At 57.4% G+C, this 20,759-nt stretch overlaps 1 protein-coding gene across 6 annotated transcripts in view; it reads left to right on the top strand.

Annotated features, from left to right (window-relative positions):
* Window positions 1-15,162, top strand: part of PFKFB4 (6-phosphofructo-2-kinase/fructose-2,6-biphosphatase 4) — a 28,017-nt gene extending 12,855 nt beyond the window's left edge. For 5 of the 6 annotated variants that reach the window (XM_037128431.2, XM_037128430.2, XM_037128433.2 and 2 more), the window contains 10 exons: window positions 2,324-2,398; window positions 2,751-2,807; window positions 3,493-3,614; window positions 5,647-5,854; window positions 6,366-6,512; window positions 8,646-8,750; window positions 10,045-10,174; window positions 10,280-10,342; window positions 11,122-11,186; window positions 12,422-14,383. In XM_037128431.2, coding sequence (XP_036984326.1) covers window positions 2,324-2,398; window positions 2,751-2,807; window positions 3,493-3,614; window positions 5,647-5,854; window positions 6,366-6,512; window positions 8,646-8,750; window positions 10,045-10,174; window positions 10,280-10,342; window positions 11,122-11,186; window positions 12,422-12,481 — 1,032 coding nt within the window. In that variant the 3' untranslated portion in view covers window positions 12,482-14,383. Of the gene's footprint in view, window positions 1-2,323; window positions 2,399-2,750; window positions 2,808-3,492; window positions 3,615-5,646; window positions 5,855-6,365; window positions 6,513-8,645; window positions 8,751-10,044; window positions 10,175-10,279; window positions 10,343-11,121; window positions 11,187-12,421; window positions 14,384-15,000 lie in introns of those variants that run through there. The other variant, XR_005080032.2, reaches the window with a different exon arrangement.
* The last annotated feature ends 5,597 nt before the right edge of the window (window positions 15,163-20,759 follow it).

The following is a 20,759-nucleotide window of genomic DNA, read 5'->3' as shown; positions in this document are numbered from 1 at the left end:
CCCCTGGAGACATTCTGCAGCTGCTGTGCAGGAGGCTGCCGGAGGCTGGATGTGAGCTAGGCATTTCCCTCTGGGCTTGTGGTTGTCTGTGACTCCGCAGGACTTCCGAGTGCTGACACCTCATAGGTTAGAGGGATCATGTTACCTGGTCTTGAGAAAATGTGATTTCTCCTGCCCTGGGGAGAATCCCGTCCAGCATTTAAAGGCTGTTCCGGGAACCAGTGAGTCCTGGGTGAGGGAATACGCCTAGGGGTTGGCTCCTCTAGTCAGATGCAAGGGGAGGGACAAGCAAGGCTGAGCGAAGTGTCTGCAGGAGAGGGTCGTACCCACCCACCCCTATGTGCAAGCACAGAAACTGTTTTCCTTACTTTCCCTTGGAGGTGTGCCATCTGGACACTCTGTCCCCAGCTCTGTCTGGATCAGTTTTCCTCTGGGTCTGAGGCGCAGTTGCGGCACAGGGAACTGCCTTCCCCCTCCGATTTGAGCATCCCACTCTTGGATCTGTCGTCTTCCTCTTCCATGGCTTACTAACTTACTTTGCTGGAGCACGTCCTCCAGTAGCTTTCTGAGAAAGGTACTTTGGAAGTAAATTTCCCAACACCTTACACGTCTAGAAATGTTTATTTTATCCTTATAGTTGATTATTGGCTACAGAGTCGAGGTGGGAAGTCCTTCCCCTTTAGAATTTCCACATTACTCCTTTGTATTATGGCTTCTAAGTGTGTCTGTGGGAAAGTCTGATGTCATTCTGATTTGCCGATATTCCTACACGTTTTGTGGAGGGGGCTGGGGTCCTCTCATGGCCATTCCCCTGGGGAGGCCCGCGGGGTCTCCAGGACGAGGAATCTCACAGTGAGTCTTCTCTCCTCTACCACGCTGGGTCCCCTGGTTGTTTTCTTTAGGACACTCTCCCCAGTGGGCCTGAGGAATTGTTGTGTCTCAGTACTTTGATAAGTCCGCCACTTTCTGATAAGTGATTACTCACTCGACTCTGATTTTCAGAGTTTCTTTTTCTAGAACTGCCCTGGTATCTGCACACTAGGCTTGATCTCTAACTTTATCATTTTTCTGTTATTTTTTCTCTCTCTCTTTTTTGTCCTACTTTCAGGGAAAACATCTCAATAGTGTCTTACAAGGATTTGGTTGAAATTTTTAAAAAGTTTCTGTGCTGACATTTTAATTTCTAAATTCTTAGATTTCTTGTTCTCTGTTCCAATTTACTACAACTCTTTTTTTCAGGTTTTTTCGTTGTTGTTTTTTTTTTTTTTTTTGCTAATTTTAAAGAGAGGGAAAGGGAGAGACAGAAACATCGATTTGTTGTTCTGCTTATTTATGCATTCATTGGCTGGTTCTCATATATGCCCTCACCAGGGATCGAACCTGCAACCTTGGTGTATTGGGACAATGCTCTAACCGACTGAGCTACCTGGCCAGGGCCAGAACTCTGCTCTTATTTTGTGGTTATTAGAGCGTTCTTGACATTTTCTTTTTTTCCATGCTCTGTCTTCATTTTCTCGAAGTTCCTTTTATTGCTTGATTCATTTTGTTTTTCACGTGAGAGGTTTTTTTGGAGTGTCCAGCGAGCCCTGGTTGCATGCCCTGTTGAGAAAGGGAAGCTTGAAAGCTGCTTGGATGCGCAGGGGCGTGGACTGCCCCTGAGGGTGCCCCGGGGGCTTCGCAGGCTGGACGAGGTGGGGCAGCTGGACCTGGGGCTCCACGGGCTCTTCGTTGCAAAGCCACAGCCCATCTCCCCCCCCTCTTGTCCCTTTCGTCAGAGATGCCTGTGCCCCTGCCCTTGCCCTTCGTGATTCTGCACAAGCGGGTGTGCTCTGGTCCGTGGGGGCTTGTTTGGTTTCCTGATTGTCCAGAGTCTGTGGCCGTGTGTCTGTCTGACAGAACCTCATGACGTCTCCCCTCCCCTCTCCTTGCCTGTTCTCTGTATCCTGTTCCCAGTCCACTGGGGTCTCGGGATGGAGCGGAGATAAATATGGGTTCAGTTCTCCAGGTTTAACTGGCTTCACAGGAAATCCTGTTGGTCAAACGTGAACTGAGCGCCTGCTGTATACACAGCAGTGCTGAGCGCATTCCTCTGGGCCAAGGGTTTGCTGCCCTGCAGGAGTGAAGCTCACCCATTCCTTCCAGCTTCCTGGGGGTGTGCTCCCCAAGGAGGGGAGGACCAGCCCAGCCCTGGCAGGTCCGCGGGAGACTGGCCAGGCAGGGCCCGGCCAGCAGCTGGTCCCAGTGAGAGAGCCGGTTCTACAGCTGTTGGGTGGCACCCCCTTCCCTGGGGCCAGAGGCCCAGTTAACCACAGTTTGGTCCTAGGTTTTTGATGCAACAAATACCACCCGTGAACGGAGGGCGACCATCTTTAATTTTGGGGAACAGAATGGCTACAAGGTGAGACCTGATTGGCTCAAGTCCCTGGCTGGGCACATTTGGGCCCTCTGGGGCCCCTGTCACGTGTATGGGACAGGTCAGCCCCCGAGTAGATTTGGGGTGAGAGGAGGGGCTGCTTTTCTCCAGCTAGGGTCTTCTTTCCTTGGAGGCCAGGGTCTTGGTGGCTGGGTCCTGGAGAAGGTGGCACCTGCTTTGGTTCCACGTTTCTGGACCCTGCTCTCAACCCAGGGCCTCAGGGGCCCGGCTGCTCAGCGTGGCCCTCGGCGGGGTGGGCAGCTCTGCGGGGCCAGGCCCAGACCCCTAACTGTGTCCGTGGTCCCTTCCCTCCTGCCGGCCATGGTCCTTCCTGCAGACCTTCTTCGTTGAGTCCATCTGTGTGGACCCTGAGGTCATAGCTGCTAACATCGTGGTGAGTGACACTTCTGACGTGGCTGGGACAGTAATACAACCAAGGTGGCATGTGACACTTAGGTCCCCCTCCAGGTTTGGGCTTGTGCCTGGGCCAGCCTTAGTTTGGACTTTCTGAACCTTGGGGCCGGGCGTGGGAGAGAGTAGAATGCTGGGTCAGGTGAGCCGTCCCCTGCACCCCCTTCCCCTGCTTTGTGGCAGGTGGGCCTTCGCTCTGCTCCCCCCCCCCCCCCCCCGCACAATCCCCTGGACAGTGGGGAGAAGCTTCAGCCTCTGGGTCAGGGGTGGAGGGTGCTATTCACATTTTGAGAAGGAGACTTGGCCCCTCTCCCCTGCCCTCTCTTTATTCAAGGAACGAACATCTAGGTTTGGGGAGTTCGTTCAGGTGGGGAGAGTCTTCCAGGCCCCTTGGCCCTCAGGCCTCCCCCACCCGCCCGTCCCACAAAGATGAGAGGCTTGACCTTGGGATGCCCAGGAATGCTCTTTTAGCTCCAGTGTGGGGACCAGGAGGCCACTGGGCTCTTCCTAGTGCACCCGTGGTTGGCCTCCAGCCCTGTGCTCCGGCCTTGGCCTGGCCTTCAGCCCAGGGCCCCTACCCCCAGCCCCACCCCAGCACCCTCCTTGGTCTCTGGCCCCATCTGGCCTCCAGCCCTGACGTGTCCTCACTTTGTGCTTGGCTCCGGCAGCAAGTGAAACTGGGCAGCCCGGACTATGTCAACCGTGACAGTGACGAGGCCACAGAGGACTTCATGAGGCGCATCGAGTGCTATGAGAGCTCGTACGAGTCTCTGGATGAGGGCCTGGACAGGTGAGCGAGGACGCCCCGTGTCCAGGCCCCGCAATGGGTGGGCAGCAGGGGCCCACTTGGCTGCCTCCTTGTGGCTCCCCATAGCGGTGGCTCAGGGGGCCACACAACAGGCAGAGACAGTCTGGCCATCTTTGTTTTCACCTTGGGACAGAAGTCACAGGCCAACGGCGAGTGGCAGAATCCCTGCTGCCTTGCCGGAGCTCTGTACATCCAGGTTCTCTACTGTTCCGTTGTAAGATCAAGCCTGATTTCTATGCAGAGGGTCCTCCCGCAGGCATTTGCAAACATGACTTGCTCTTTTTAAAATGCACAGTCTGCATATTGAGAAGGGGGAGCAGTGGCCAGACTCTGCCTGGGAACAGCTGACAGTGGCGGGTGTGGCAGCGCCTCTCCTTCCCACTGGAGAGGAGGATGCAGCAGGAGTGAGTGGCGGGCGTTCAGGTGGGGTGCTTACAGCACCTAACCTTTTGTGCGGAGAGGCAGGGAGGCGAGGTTTGAGGCTGTGGGGCTCGCAGCCGACTCTGCCGTTGCAGTGCAAAGGGAACTGAGACAGCGTGTGCACGAACGGGCATGGCCATGTTCACCGGGACGGGCTACGGGCTGCATCTGGCTTGCTGGCTGTGGTTTGCCGATTCCTGGCTTGCACAAGTGGTGGCAGTGCTTCAGTAAAGAGCAGTTGGTCCCTTGGTAAAGTGTTGCTCAGTCTTTACAAACCAGACCAAAGAAACATGGGCCAGTGCCTGTTACGCAGCAGGAAGTGACAAGGCTGGAGTGCGACTCTGTGCTTGGGTCTCTTATAATTACGTAAGAATAAGCAAGGCCTGCGAACCGAGGGGAGAAGCGGCTGGTGGAGGGCTGGTTTCGGGGTCTGGACTGCTGAGCTGGCTCTGAGTCCAGTGGGCTGCCCAGCCTGCCCACGCTGTTGGAACCACGCGGCACTTGCTGTCCGGATCTCTGGTTTTCCTTGTGTCCCCTGCTCTCCCAGCATGGCAGTTCTTCTGGTTCTGTGATGTGACCACAGTAGAGGAGCTTGTCTGGGCCACTCCTGCTGGACTGTCAGTAAATGTCACTGCTATTTTATATCCTTATATATATATATGTTTATTGACTTTAGAGAGAGAGGAGGAGAGAGAAAGAAACATCGATTGGTTGCCTTCCATATGCGCCCCAACTGTGGACCAAACCCACAAACCAGGCTCGTGCCCTGACCAGGAATTGAACCCCTAACCTTTTGGTGTATGGGACGATGCTCCAACCAACCGAGCCACCTGGCCAGGGCAGTTGCTGCTGTTTTTGGTGGCGGTGTCTGTAACGCCCCAAAACCTAGACCGACATCCTGTGGTCTGGCCAGTGAGAACACCCAGAGGGCTCTGGGCTGAACCCGAGCCCAGTGCCGGAGAAATCCCACCTTTCCTCCTGCTGCCTGAGCCCTCCACGACCATAAACAGAAAAGCATGCTCTCCAGGCTGCAAGGAAGGTTGCACAGGCCCAAAGCAGGCAAAGCGGCCGAGCAGGGCTTCTCGGCTGCTGCCACCAGCACAGTCCTCGGGTGCCTCTGGTCCCACCTGCCTGCCGCCTGCCGGAGGTGTGGCAGACACTCTACGCATGGATGACCTGGGCTGAGCTCCAGGGGAAAGAGAGGTCGCCAGGGGAAGGGAAGGCCAGGTCTGTGGATGGCTGACCGGGAAGAGAGGAGGGGAAGAGTACTTGTGAGCTACTTCCTGATCGCTCCGGGAGGAAACAGTCTCTTCCGTGTTCACCTTACGGACAGTGCGGTGAGAGCCAGAGGCAGGCAGGAGTGGCCTGGGGGACGCTGAGCACCTCCCACGGGGTCTGCGCGTCACACGTGTGCTGTCGCTCCTGCCTCGCCCTGTCACTCGCACACCAGCTGACGGCCCTGTGTGTTGTGATGTCCAGCCTGGTGCTCAGAGAGGCCAGGGTCTGCCGCCAGTTCTTGTGGCCGGCAGGATGTGCCCTCCCTTGAGGGCCCCGGTCACACTCACAGGCTGGTCCCGACCTTCTCTCTGGAAAGGGATCTGTCGTACATCAAGATCATGGACGTGGGGCAGAGCTACGTGGTGAACCGAGTGGCCGACCACATCCAGAGCCGCATCGTGTATTACCTCATGAACATCCACGTCACCCCCCGCTCCATCTACCTCTGCCGGCACGGGGAGAGCGAGCTCAACCTCAAGGGCCGGATCGGCGGGGACCCAGGACTGTCCCCCCGGGGCCGGGAGGTCAGTATGTGTCTGCAAAGGCACCTCGGGGCGGCTGTGTGTGCACCAGGGCCAGGGCTGGCCTTTAGCTCATGGAGCTGATGTGTAGTCATCGAGATGGATGACCTTCATTCAGTCTAGAATGTTCCAAACATGTAGAGAAAGTCACCAAGCATGAAGCAGATGCCTGGATCTCTGGCTTTCCTGTGAGCTGTCCCCTTGGAGAGGCGTGTCCTGGGAGTGCCCCAGGTCCCTGCGGTGCAGCTGGTGGCTGTGCCACAGTCTAGGGGTGATATTGAGGCCTTGGTGGGGAGGTCATACAGCCTCGGGCACATGGTCAAGGGTCGGGGGCAGTGGCAGGGGACCTTGTGGATCGCGGGAACTATGCTCAGAGTCTGGGAGGGATGCACAGGGTGTGGGTGTCACTCAGAGGTCAGTCATGTTTTTACCAAACCTGTGTTCTCCAAGGCTGGCCATGACCTCGGGGGACCGCGTGTCTCTGGGGCCTGAATTCCCTTGTAATGTGTTTCAGTTTGCCAAGAGTCTGGCCCAATTCATCAGTGACCAGAACATCAAGGACCTGAAGGTTTGGACCAGCCAGATGAAGAGGACGATCCAGACGGCCGAGGCCCTGGGTGTGCCCTACGAGCAGTGGAAGGTCCTCAACGAGATCGATGCGGTAATTAATCACCGACTCTTCCCTCCCCAGCCCAGGGCCCCCGGGGCGACCATACTCTGCCAGGGCGGCCGTGTGAGCCAGGGTCCTCGGAGCTTTCTCCCTAACTTTCCTTTGTTGTTTAGGGTTCTGACATCTCCCTCTCCCTCCCTTCCCACCATCCCTTCCCTCCTTTGCCTGTAACTATCTACATCAGCCAGAATTGACTCTGACATAAGCCTTAAATATGGCCTTTCCCCAGTTAATTCAAATGATGATTATCTCTAACCGTCTGTCTTTTTCCTGTTGATTTACTTTATCTACTTTTCAGTTCTTACATATGATTTGTGTATCTGTTCAAACACCAGTATCACAGTTTTAATTGACAGTTTTTTACTCTGTATACCAGCCATTTGATATCTTTTGTGAGGTCTTTTGCTCCTTTTTTCTCTGTTGGGTTGTCTGCCTTTTTCTTGTTGATTTTTAGGCGTTCTTGGTGTGCTCCACTCTGGATACGACGCGTGCCTGGTCATTTCTGACCGAGTGCGGGGCGTTTCGTGGGAACACTTGCGGAGATAACCTGAGGTTCTGGCTGACGTCATCTTTCTCCCGAGGATTAGCCTTCGCTTCTGGCGGGCAGTTGGGGCAGACTCCCTTGGTCTGCTCAGAGACAGAGTTATTGTAAAGCTGCATTTTGAGCTTTGTGGCAGCTACTCAGTTTTTCAGGTCCTCCTCCTAGAGTTTTCTGTTGGAAAACTTGTGGTCCCCAAGCTTCTGGTTTTTGTCTCCTGATCCCAAGATTGCTGACAGCCCCACTGAGCTTCTGTTCATTCAGTCCCTGCTTCCTGCTTGAACTCTTTTTTCCCAGTTTCATTGAAACGTAACTAACATGTAACATATTAGTTTAAGGTGTACGGCATGATAATTTGATGCATGTATATATCTGAGAATGATCACCACAATAAGTTAATGTTCATCACCTCACATTGTCACAACTCCCCCCTGCCCCTGCCCATGTAATGAGAATTTTTAAGATCTGCTTTCTTAGCACCTTTCAAATATATGTTATAGTATTGGTAACTATAGTCACCATGCTGAAAGTGGTGCCTTTTGACCCCCTTTACTCATTTCCCCACCCCCTGGCTTCTCTCTTTTTTTTTTAAGGTTTTTAGATTTTTATTGCCCTAGCTGCTGTGGCTCAGAGAACTGAGTGCCAACCTGCGAACCAAATGGTCACTAGTTCGATTCCCAGTCAGGGCACATGCCTGGGTTGCAGGCCAGGTCCCTAGTGGGGGTGCACAAGAGGCTGCCTCTCACATGTCCCTAATTGGGGACCTGGCCTGCAACCCCAGAAATGGTTGTGGAGGCCGGGGAAGGGATAAGTGGGCTGAGGGAGCTCTAGCAGGACCCAGGACAAAGGCCTGGGAGCCCCAGCATCGAAGGGGCTGTGGAGAAGTCTGCGGATGAGCAGCCAGTGGGGTGGGAGGGAGCACAGGCAGATGGGCGTGAAAGTCAGGCTGAAAGGAGGCAGTGGTCAGTGCGGTGGGTATCCCAGGGAGGCCAGGCTGTGAGCTGACCACCGGGATGCAATATCAAGGTCACTGGGCGTCTCGGCGGGAGGCGGGTGGGGCCCAATGGGAGTGGGTGGGGAAGTGAGTGGGAGGCAAGGAGGCTGAGCCCAGGGAGACTTGGCCGTCCGTCCGTCTGTAAGCTGACGAGGAAGGGCTGACAGAGAGGGAGCGAGGGAGGGTCCAGGGAGTCCTGAGAATGGAGCGGCCCAGATTCTGTGGGAGTGGACGCGTATCCTGGATGACACAAGCACAGTCCCGCTTTATAGTCTGCACAGAGTCCATACTGAGAAGTAGCGTGTCCACAGCACAGAAGACCAAAGGCACATTAGAAAAGTTACACAGTTGCTTTCTACTGGGGAAGTGGGTCCTGGATGGTCGGGACAGACATTCCGATGACTTTGCACAAACATGGGGCTGCCCCCCTGCTCGGTGTTCCTCGAGGGCCTGCTCCTCCCAGGCAGGTCCCTGCTCCAGGCTGGGAGGGCCTCCATGGCCCAGGAACCTGGTCCCCTCTGCCCAACCCGCCTCCCCAGGGCTGATCCCCCGGCCCCGCGTGGGAGGTGTAAGGACCCCGGTGTCTCCCTAGGGCGTCTGTGAGGAAATGACCTACGAGGAAATCCAGGATCATTATCCACTGGAGTTTGCCCTGCGGGACCAGGACAAATACCGCTACCGGTACCCCAAGGGGGAGGTAGGTGGGCTTTGGGTGCTTAGTCTCGCAGGTGCTGCCTGCCTGGAAGGACCACCTGTTGTGGCCGAGGCCCTGTGGGAGCCTCGGGGGCAGCAGAGGGGCTGGCCTCAGAGGTGGGCCAGGCTGGGTGTGTCCATCATCTCTACCACTTCCCGGCCATGTGGCCTGGGCTGCAGTCCCCTCCTTGGGTGGTGGAAGGATGGTGCTGCGCAGGCCTCGAGGCCCATTGGGTCCCTGCTCCTTGTCACCTCCCACATTGCCCCCCCTTCCCCAGGGGCATCATGGGATGATCCCAGTCTCCCTGGAGCTTCAGACCTCGCCCCCAGCCCTGAATCCAGACCTAGGGGGACCTCCCCAGATGAGGCATGGCCTAGGCCCCAGGTCGGGAACAGGGCAACCTCAGGGCATGACCCAGGACAGTGGCCAAATCAAAATACCCTGCACAGGCACACGTGTGCCCATGCATGGACGCCCCCACCCCCAGGTGCTAGGCTCACAGGCAGGCCCTTGTGCCGTCTTGTCCCCAGAAACAGGACAGCTCTGGGTAGCGGTAGGTATTCCCCCACCGTGCTGTGAGGCAGAGCTCAGGTTTAGAACCAGCCCAAGAACAGGGAAAAGAAACAAAGCAGCTACCTCTCGACCTTGGGACACAGCGGTGGGGGCCAGGAGGGAAATCGCAGTTCCCCCAGAACCAGTTTAGGACTTCCTCCAGCTCCTGGTGCCGCTCTGGGGCTCAGCCTCCTGGCGGAAATCTCCAAACCTTCTGGGTGCAGGGGGAGGAACAGAGCAGGCCGACTGCAGGGGCCAGGCGTTCCTGGGACCTCAGGTGTTTTCGGCAGGCTGAGCTCTGGAAGTTTGGTGTGGGTTGGGGGGTCTTTGCTGCCCCTGTCCCCACCAGCTATGAACCGGAAGGGAGCTGTGTATTTTCCATGTCACCAGTGGCCAGGGTCCTGTGGGTGGGCACAGAGGTGGCCCCTTGGGATGGCAGCCTGAGGCCCAGCCCCACCCACTCAGTCCTACTGGGACCTGCCCCTGGGCTGGTGGAGGCGACCCCTGTCCCAGACTGCCAGCCCTCCCCAGTCCCTCAGCTTCCCTCTCAAGGCGACTTCTCACTGTCACAGTCCTGAGGTGGGGTGGGCCCCAGCCCTGAGCTGCCCAGCCCTGTGCCCTCCGGAGCCAAGTTGGAGGAGGCCTGGCCACAGCTCCCGGAGCAAGGAGGTGGCCCACCACCCAGGATGGCTCCTCCCTACCCCCCACCCCGGAGCTGGGCCTGAGCAGGGGCTTGTCCTTGCAGTCCTACGAGGACCTGGTCCAGCGACTTGAGCCTGTCATCATGGAGCTGGAGAGGCAAGAGAACGTGCTGGTCATCTGCCACCAGGCCGTGATGCGCTGCCTGCTGGCCTACTTCCTGGACAAGACGGCAGGTGCGGAGCGGGCCCTGCCCTGGGGAGGGGGGCGGGTATGACAGAGGGTGGGGACTGCCACCTTGGCGTCCCTGGAGTGCCAGCCCTCCTCGTCTGTGTCTGCAGAAGAGCTGCCCTACCTCAAGTGCCCGCTGCACACGGTGCTGAAGCTGACCCCCGTAGCCTACGGTAGGAAGCTCCCTGCGCGCCACCCTGCCTGCCGAGTCTACGGGGTCCCGTGACTTGGCGCACATCCCCTGCAAACTCTACCAGGGGCTCACCCCTCCTCCCTTCATCCCCCTACCTTTCCCGATTTGCTTTTAAACTTTTTGGTTTCCATTTCTGTGGCCACAGGATGCCTCCCCAGTGGCCCTGCTTAACCAGCACCCACCTGAGTAAAGGGCTTTTCTACTGGCTTTTCCAAACCCCCACCTCTGCCTTGGGCCGAGCCAGTGGAGACCCCAGGCAGCTTCCCATGAGCTATGGGGTCTGGGCACATCACCTTTAACACAGGTCACCAGGCCTCTTAGGGGGCCATGCCCTTGGAGGACGAGGACAGCTCAGTGGCAGCTGGTGTCACGCCACCGTGCTCATCCTCTGGGCCCCCACTGCACTGACCACCTGGCATGACACGTGTGACCAGGCGGGACGTGGGTGGTCTGGGGGCCCCCGGGACTGAGCGTAGGAACCCTGAACTGTGGCTTCTTAGACCTCTTTGTCCCCGGCGTCTTCAGTGTGGGCTCCTCACCAAGGCTGCGCTGGGCGGTGGCGTCTGACAAGCAGGGACCTAACAAGGTGCCTTGTCCTTCTTGACGGGGCCTCCCCAGGGCTGTCTGTGAGGGGTGGGAGGGCAGGGTAAGACCTGTTCTTTCCGCAGCAGCCAGAGCCTCCTCCTGGGAGAAGGTTCTGCCCTCTGTGGCTCCAGCTGCCGTTCGGGAGGGGAATGGCTTTGCGTCTTCCTTCGGCAGGTTGTAAAGTGGAGTCCATATACCTGAATGTGGCGGCGGTGAACACGCACCGGGACAGGCCACAGGTACCAGCGGGGTCACTGCTGGGGTGGCAGCAGCTCCCTGGGGGTATCTAGGCACGTTCAGGCCCAGGCCGGACTTCTCCCTCAGGCTGCTGTCCTGTCTGTAGGGGAGGCCGTGGCCTGGGGCGGCGCTGCCCTGGGGGTGGGGAACCCCTGGAGCTGCGCCACAAGCCAGGATGCCCCTGAGCTGGGGTGTGGCTGGGGGCCCACGGCGGGCAGGGGAGGGTTCTTCCATTCCCCCGGCAGCCCAGGCTCCTGAGCACCTTTTCCAGCTCAACTGGCTTCACAAATGGAAATGGTGTGTTTTACTGGGGAAAGGGCTGCACAGAGGCCGAGGGGCCTTGGCATGGGGCAGATTTTTCTGCAGAAGAGCAGCTCGCTACCCTGTGTTCTCCGCGAGCCTCGCTGAAGACAGAAGCACCTCGAAGTGTCTCCCAGAATCACTTTCTCTGCCCACACGGGGTCCTTCTGTCTCATCGGTTACCTCTCCCACTGCGGCCAAGGGCAGACCACCCCTTCCAACCCCTATGCCCAGACTCCCCTGTAGCAAGAAGTCCCCTGGGGCCTGCTGCCACCCACAACGGGGTGTTCTGGGCCCTGGGCAGCCCCTTGGCTTTGAGCCCCTCAGGCAGCTGGAGGGTAGACGGAGGCAGTCTGGCTCCCTCACCCAAGTGTCTGGGCAACTAAGGGAAGCAGTTTCCCATAACCTTGAGAATGGGCCTGATAAGTAGGGTTCTCATAGCCTTGAGGCTGGGTCCAATAAACGGTTCCCTCAACACTGAGTGGGCTCGCATGCGCAGAGTCTCCCTGTGTTTACCGGCGTCCTGCCGACCACGCCAGTTGTCCTGCAGCCTGTCAGGGCCTGGTTCAGGTGCAAGACAGCAGGGACGTGTGGGGTGTCTTCCCAGAGCTGCTGCCCCTCACCTGGACCTGTCACCGTCCCATTGCCCCTGAAGGTCTGGTCCAGGCCCACCCACAGGTGACCAGGGAAGATGTCCTAGCAGGCAGGGGCACCCTCAGCCCCACTTCTGTCCTTGTTTGTCCACCAGCCATGTGCGCAGAGGCGCTCGAGCGCTGGCTCTTAGGGAAGGTGGGGCCTGGAGTCCTCAGCTGGGCTCCCTGGAGGGAGGACATGGGCCCGGACGCCCACAGCACAAGGGAGCGGATGCACAGTGGGATGGCAGGTACCATCCATTCCTGGCGCAGGGCAAATGTGCTGTGTTTCTATTTTTGTGCAGAATGTAGACATCTCGCGGCCTCCAGAGGAAGCCCTTGTCACAGTCCCTGCCCACCAGTGACCCCGTCTCATCCACTGCGACCCCCAGGCAAGCGTTGGTCTCTGCAGACCCCCGTCCCTGTGACAGTCGCCATGCAGGAACACCCTCAAAGCCATGTGTGGCTGGGGCCCCCACACCTGCACCCCGTCCACCTGTGTCCTGTTGACAGTGACAGGGCTGTACCCGATGCTGCTGGAAATCATTTGGCCGGACTGCGCCTGCTCCGGGCTGGTGGGACGTCGCCAGCGCCTGGTCCTGCTCCGGTAGCCTTCAGGTCTTCCCTTTCACCGCCGGGTTGGCTCTCTGAAGTGCGAAACCCTAAAATGTGAAACTGGGTGTTCCCACCGTGGCCAAGCTGCCTGGGCGCCCCTGGGGACCTCTGCAGGGGTGCTGCTGGCCTGTCTGTGGCCAGTTCCCGAGCCAGCGGCACGAGAGGTGAGGTCCTCACGGCTGCTGAGCTCTGCTGCCCTGGGTGAGAGGAGGGCCCTTACCGTCCTTGTCATCGAGCCCCGCCTGGAGCTGGAGAGCTTCCGCCTCCTCGGACACCTGGGTGGCCAGGCTGTGGGTCTGCGCCCCTCCGGAAGGTGATGGGCTCGCATGGAGGCGATGGGCCGTGCAGACGCGTGCCGGAAGCTCAGCACCATGGTCACCCTTCCCCGTCATGTACACTGGAGGATTTTAGGAGCTGGTGGCCAAGGCCCCCTGCTCTCTCAGTGAAACCAGGGAAAGATGGGGGCGGGGGTGGTTGTTTGAATCACCTTCCCGGTGCACTTGCCTGAGACTGGAGACTCAAGGGGGAGGCTGCCAGCCCATCTCCTTCCCTGCCCCGCCCCCTTGCCCACCAGTCTTCCTCCGGGCCCTTGCGCTTGTGTCCACACCAGTGCGCGCACTGGGCCCGGGACAGGCATCTGCTGTGAAAGAGTCAGACAAGCTTGTGGTGGTCCTGCTCAGCCTGGCCTGGCCTCGGTTAACCTCCACCTGTGGTGCTGAGCAGAGGGGAGGCTGGAACCCAGAAGCAGCCTTGTCCAGGGGGCGCTTTCTCAGACACATCACAGCTTTGATTCACGTGCAGAGGAGCTTGTTGAAAATGACCTCGGGAGTCTGCCGTCTGTCACACCTCCGAGTCCTGTTGGGCCCAGAGAGGCAGGCCAGGCAGCAATTCCAGCTCCGTTTTATAGCCCGGAGACACCAACAGGCTGGGGGTGGGTGGGAAATGTCTGGGTTTGTAGTTGAATGCCTGCTGCCCACTGGGGACCTTGGTGAAGCCAGGCCCTGGGACCCAAAGCCCACTTGGTCCCTGCAGCCTTCCCAGGGCTTTGCAGCCCCCAGGTGCCTCCTGCCCAGCGGGTGGTCTCGATCTTGTGTGCTGCAGCCACTGTGGACAAGCATGGTGGGGAGATGATGTCGGGTGAGGCCAGGGTAGCATCCTCCCGGACTTACCTCCCGTCAGAGCCCTGGAGCTGGAGGACCGAGCCCCAGTCTTTGGGATGAGGGGACTTCTGCCTTTGCTCCTGTGTCCACTGGGGTTTTGGTGGACACACTCACTTGTTAGCCATAGCGGGTCCCTTTGTCCCTTTGGTTGGTGGCACACATCTGTGGATATCACCGCTTCTCCAGGACCTCAGGCCGGCTGTCGAGGCGAGACCAGCGAAGCCTTTTTACTCTGTGTCCAGAGGGAGGTCAGGACCTGTGGGACCTGGGTGTGTCACAAGGACTGGGCCTGGGGCCACAGCGTGAACTTGGGCGGCCCTGCCCACCTCTGTCTGCAATGGCTCTCGGCTGCCAGGTCTCAGCCACGACGGTCACTGTGCCTCTGTGGTAGGTGTTTTCCTGCTCACCCCAGAGTGGGTGGTGTTGGGTCTCTCCAAACATCACACTGTGTCCAGCGTTCTTTGCAATAAATACATTTTTTAAAAATCCTAATCTAAGGTTCTCTCCTGGGGCCAGCCTGCAGACCCCATGCTGCAGCCTCTCGCTTGGGGCCTTGCTCCAGGTCCCACCCCCAGGCCTTCTTGTGTCTGGAAAGAAAAGTCTCCCTGAAATGAGCCCTTGCTCTCCCCTCTGAGCAAGAGGCACGGTTGGGATTGGGGCGGACCTAGAGGGGAGCCCTGAAGCGGAGGGTTCTGAGGTCCCTGAAAATGTGGGTCTCGAACGTTGGCACCCTTGGGGAGGGGAACCGGGCTCTGTGCAGGATGGAGGGACTGCATGGCACTGTGGGTGGGGGTGTGTTGGGTTGGCTAGTTTAGTTGGCACCTCCTTCGACAAGGGATCGGCTTTCCCTTTCCTGTGCCTTGGAATTTCTACCCCTCCTGCCCTGGGGCTGGGCTTTCCAGAGTACAGGTAGCAGGAGTGACCCTCTGCGGACCTGGTGGGCCCCGGGCAGCTCTCGGAACCTCAGGGCAGACAGTGGCTGTGGCTGCGCTGCTTCTGGGCCACTTGGGGTGGCCAACAGCCGTGGCTGCGTCCTACCCAGCTGTGTCCTGGTGGGTGACAAAACCAGGGGCTCAGAGGGCTCTCAGCTTCAACTGTCTTCCTGGTAGGTGAGGCCAGGGAGCAGCCTGGCCGTCCTCATCCTGTGTCCCAGCGCTGAGCTCCTGGGGTGGACCCCTGACCTCCTGAGAGGCTTCGGCACATTGGAAGAAGGTGTTCAAGATTTTTAGCAGCAAAACCATAGCAGAAGGAATAAAATATAATGATCAGAATTTTCCTTTGGGCCCAGTGTTCTACCACAACCTAGAAAGAGTGAATGAATGAGTTGGAAAGAGTGCGTGCTGTCGTTGAGAACTTTGTATCATTTTCGGTTGCTAGGGAGTAACACTGTTAGGTAGGATCAGAGGGTTTTTAGATTGAATGAAATATTGTGAAAACATAAGTTTTAGCAATATGTGAGTTATATTTATAATAATTATAAGCCATATATAATTACCACCTGCAGAGGGGACTGTCGCCAACAGGATTCACCCCCTGGGGCCAGGCACATTGGTGTTTGATGAAAACTATTGTATTAAAAGTGAAAAATGCTGCCCTGACCGGTGTGGCTCAGCGGGGTGGGTGGCTCCCACAAGGCAAAAAGGTCGCTGGTTTGACTCCCAGTGGGCGGGGCGGGGCGGGGGCCTGGGCTGGGGTGCAGCCCCTGGTGCAGGCGTGTGTGAGAGGGAACCAGCGGGCGTTTCTCTCCCATGGTGATGTTTCTCTTCCTCTTTCTCCCTCCCCCTGTCTCTGAAGATAAATTTAAAAGGAAATAAACCTTCGAGATGCAAAGTGCAAATGCCTTTGCCCTGGGTCAGAACCAGCATCTGCCCCGCCCGGGCTCATGACCACAGGTCTCTTTGGGGAGTGCGGGCCAGAGCCTGTGCTACTTCCTTCCACAGGGCCCCCTGCGAGGGTGCCCACCCCGCTTCGGGCAGGGGCCCCTGGGTGTGTGATCTGATCTTGCCTGGGACACAGGTAACACATCCTCTCTGTTGCAGCCCAGTCTCCACTGGTCAGCCCTTGTTCTGTTCTACACATCACAGAAGTCCTGCTGCCTGTCCGTCTCGGTGGCTCAGCAGCGCCACTCGGCCCTTCTGTCACCCAGGGTCCTGGCATCAGTACTGAAATCAAGGAGCCATTCCAATAGCGCCCCCAGTCGGAAGCACTGATGTATGGGGAACAGCCACTATGGTGCTTGTCGTGGGCTGCATCGTGGGCCCCCCAAACTGGTACATTGAGGGTGTAACCCTTACGACCTCACCATGTGACCTTATGTGGATACGGGGTCATTGAAAGGTGTACTTAAGTGAGGTAACACTGGAGTGGGGGGTCTTAACCCAAAATTCCCTAACGCCTTCCAAGAGCCCTGCTGACATCTCAGCATCGGACTTCCCGCCTCCAGAACCGAGAGGCAACTGTTGTTTAAGCCACTCAGCGTGTGGTGCTTTGCCGCTGCAGCCCGAGCAAACAGAACTTTTCGGAGATGCCCCCGGCAGTGCACTAACTGCCTGAGGCCTTGCTGGAGGGAAGCCTCCTCCAGGACCCTGCACAGTGAGCCGCCTGAAGAAATTCAGTCCAGCGTTTATTTTGAACAAATTGGGGCGTCTTCTTGAGGCTTTGGATCCTTTCCTCCACGTTCTCCCAGGGAGCTCTTGGCATGGCTGCTGCAGTTAGCAAGACCCAGGCCCCTTTCAGTCAAGCACAGGGACATACAGGTCGACCGCCACAGGCCGAGGTCAGCGCCTGAGTCCAGAATTTTTGGCAAGCGCACCTGTACTGATAAACAGCCCAAGCTAAATGTCAAGTCACCTCCTTGGTCCAGGACCTCGGACTTTTCATACAGATTCTCCATATTTTGGCCAACATAAAATAACAAAGTCTTACGATGTTTTTGGACATATAAGCCTTCCCTTCTGGGTTGGACTCTGTAATAAGGTCTCTAAACATGCTGGAATTAAAAAAAATTTTTTGAGAGTACTTTTTAAAAAATTAAGGCTGAGACGGTGAAACAAGGAAGGGCTTAGGGTAGAAGGAGCCACAGGAGAGCCCAGGCGGGGCTGCTTTGGCTCACTGGGAAGTCAGAGAAAAGGGGGCTCTGGAGACAGGTTTGGGGGTGCAGCCTGGGACGAGCTGCCACCACCCACTGCTCCCCTGGTTGCTTGTCTTGTGGGGCCCCTTAGAGCAGGGGTGTCAAACTCATTTTCACCAGGGACCACGTCGGCCTTGTGGTCACCTTCAATGGGCCAAATGTAATTTAGGACTGTATACATGTGACTTCTTCTAAACTAGGGGCAAGGAGCTTGGCACTGCCGCCAGGGAGAAGCAAGGTGCTGGGCTGGATAAAACAGGGTGGAGGGCTGGCCCTCGGGCCTTATATTTGCCACTTGTGCCTTAGAGTTTAGGAGCTGCAGCCTGTGGGGGAAGAAGAGGGGGAGGGGAAGGCGCAGGCAGACGGGCATGCTCCTGGGGAGGGAAAGAGGGCGCACCTGAGCTGGAGTTTGTCTCCAGTTTGAGGCACTGGAGGCATCAGAAGTTGGGAGAAGGAGCATGAGAAGAGCTGGCTCCAGACTGCAAAGTAATTCCCCCAGGAGGCCTGCAGGGGGCGTAGGGGGGGCGCCTCGCTTCATTGGGCGAGGAAGGTGCAGAAGGGCCAGGTGGGGTGGTGACTGACTCCTCTGGGTTCTTTCATATACTAATCTGGTAAAGTAATGATGTAGACAGAATGAAGTACCTACTGTGTGCTAAGCAGTGGGGAGCAAGCAGTAAGTGAGACCAGGGGTCAGCCCGAGTCCGGGGCTTCTGCTGCCTGTCACTTCCCAGCCAAAAGGCAGAGATGGGCTGGATTATAAGTGCCGTGTTTAACATGAGTACTATCAGATGCCGGAAATCTGAGAAGGTGGCAGGTGAAAACCCCAGGTCCCCCCATCCCCCTCCACCCCCTCACCCCCAGGGTGTGAGGGGCAAGTTTCTTTAGGGGGAGCTCAGGATGGGAACGGGGAAAGGAGCACAGAGCGGGTCCCGAGGATGCCTGGGATTTGGCATTTGAGTCCTCGTGGGGGTTTTGATCTTGATGAATACCTTCATCACCGATTTCCCTAGCAGAATGGTCCACATTCCAATAAGGATGTCAGAGCCAGTTGGCCACGGTCTTCCCTCTCCTGCTGATCCCGCACGGTTGCGGAAGGCCTGGCAGGGGCAAAGCTGGGGGAACAAGGGTCCCCTCCCAGGAGACATCGAGGCCTCAGTTGTGTTTCAGCTCCAGGCCCAGAAAAGCAGCGAAACCAGGTGGGCAAAGCCCACCTGACTTTGCTGCAATGACTGAAGACCCCCTGCCCTGTCACTGACCAATTGGTGGAGTCCATGACTCTGAAAGGGCACCCACTGAGGAATGGGACCCCCCCCTAAGATTTCCACCTCCCCTCTTGCTGGGCCACGCCATTTCCTTTTTTTTTCTTCTGCCCTGCGGCTCCCCCTCCCCCCACTTCTTTCTTCACAGGCTCACTTCTCCTAAACTCTAAGGCAGTGGGCAGCTGGCAGGCAGCTTGTCCCACCCAGTCTGATCCCCTGAACCTGTCCCCGAAGCCCCTTTTCTTCCCAGTGAGCTGAGGCAGCCCAGCCTCGGCTCTCCTCTTTCTCCTATGCCAGCCCTTCCTTGTTTCCTTGTCCCCAGCTTGACTAAATGTCACCTGGACTCGTGTTTTGAAATCTCTCCTACATGAAATCAGGAACCCACTACAGCTGGCCCTAGGCAGACCCAGGCAGGTATAGACCCATGACAGGTAATGAGGGAGGGAGGTAGAGAGAAGAGAGAGAGAAACATCGATTTGTTGTGCCACTCATTTATGCGTTCGCTGGTTGCTTCTTGCATGTGCCCTGACTATAGATCGGACCCACAATCGAACCCACAACCGTGGCATATGGGACAATGCTCTGGCCAACTGAGCTTTTAGGGGTTCCTAAACCCCCCCTCGGGTTTGATAATTGGCTGGACCTCAGAACTTGGGAAAACTCCTTATTTACAGTACCGGTTTATGGAAGAGGTACCCAGGGCAGAGTGTAAGGGGTTGGGAAAGGGGGGGCTGGGAGCCTCCAACCTGCCCAGCACATCAGTGTGTTCACAGCCCCAGAAACTATCTGAACTCCACCATTCAGGGGATTTCTGGGGAGGTTTCATTACACGGGTGTGATTGGTTGATGACTGATTAAATCACTGGCCTTTGGAGATAGCAGTCAATCTCGGAACCAAACCCCAGGTTGGGCGAGAGGCTGAAAGTTCCAACCCTCCCTATTCAGGGCCTGGTTTTTCTGAGCAGACCCACCCTGAAGCTCTGCGGTGGTGGGGGGATGCACCCCCCCACCTGGAGCCACCTCATTAGCATACGAAAGTCAGTCAATTCCAAGCTCTGGAGCCCAGAAGAAGGGACAAAGAGCAACTCTGGGTATTACCTACTGCTCCCCAGTGGGGCTTTTCTGGCTGTCCCCACGGCCTTCCAGGGCTGCCTGGCCTCTTCCGTTCATCCTGGTCGGATGCCCACTCCCTTTAGCTCCAAACCACAGCACTCCCCCATTACCCTGGCCACCTACTGCCATTCCTGGTGACAACTTCGTCAGTGGGGGGAAACTGACTCTGCCCACTTCAAGCAGAAGCAGAATTTATGAAAAGGGTGCTGAAGGGCAAGACTCAGGGGCCACACCGCTTCACCTCCAACCCAAATCCAGCCAGGTGAGCACCCGTGACCACCGCCACAGGGTCACCAGGAAGAGGCAAGACGGTGAGAAGCCAGGGAAATTCCTTGGCAAGTGAAATCGGGAAACTGAGACACGGGTCTTACCTTCCCTAACCAAGGACTCTTGGGAAGGAGCAAATGGTTTACACATTCCAGACCGTGCCAGGGGCAGACCCACCTCGGTCCCCGTCCCTTTTTTGTGACAAGGGGACAGCGAGGCTCACCACTGCCCCACACACGGCAGAGAGTGTTGTCCTGCTGCTGGTCGCTGGCCCCCTGCCAACTCCAGGGAGGGCACCAGCTCCTGGGGAAGTGACCACATGGCATTTCCGCCTTCTGAGACAAGGAGGGGAGCCCAGGTTTGGGGTGGAGAGGGGTGGCAAGGGCCCTCACAGTGGTCCACGGTCGCGTCCACCCACACCCTGTCTGGCACTGGGCTTTCTGGGCATCCCCGTTGCTCTGTCTCCAACCTGCCAGCCCCAGGCAGAACTTCTGTCTGCTGCTGGGCTCCTGGCTGCAGTAAAGTTCCAGCTGAAAATCATCACTCTTATCGAGCTGAGCACTGGCCTGCAGGCAATTTAAGCGGCTCCTGCGGTAGATATGCCAATTAACTACAGGGCCTCTGCCTGGTAGGCGGAGCCTTGGGGAAGCGAACCCAAAGTCATGACGCCAGGACCCGACTCTTGGGGGTGACCGAACAGGAGAAATTTGGAAGTTTCCCCGGACCCCTTTGCAGCTCCTGGCTGTCCACAGTCCCCACCCACCTCTCTACCTCTCCTCCCCTGCCTTCCCCTGATACAGAAGATGCCTGAACTTCGGGCTCTCCTAAGACGGGTTTGAGACTCAGTTCTCCCATCTCATGGAGCGCGGGCTTCTCGACCAATAGAACTTTCCTGGCTCCGAAACTCTGATGTATTGACTATTGGCCTTTCTCTTGGAGCATCGGGCACAGGCTCTAGTGCCCTGAGCTTTCTCAGCAGATGGCCCTAAAAAAAACGGATCCAGAGGAGTGGTGTTGCAATGGGCGGGTGTGCGTGTAGGGTGGGGTGGGGTGGGGTGGGGTGCCAGGGTGACTGCTGGCAGGAGCCTCCGGAAGGAGC

Source organism: Artibeus jamaicensis, unplaced genomic scaffold (genome assembly GCF_021234435.1).
Source record: "Artibeus jamaicensis isolate MK-2021 breed Jamaican fruit bat unplaced genomic scaffold, CSHL_Jam_final contig_519, whole genome shotgun sequence".
NCBI classification, from domain to species: Eukaryota; Metazoa; Chordata; class Mammalia; order Chiroptera; family Phyllostomidae; genus Artibeus; species Artibeus jamaicensis.
This window is presented reverse-complemented; position numbering and strand designations above follow the sequence as displayed.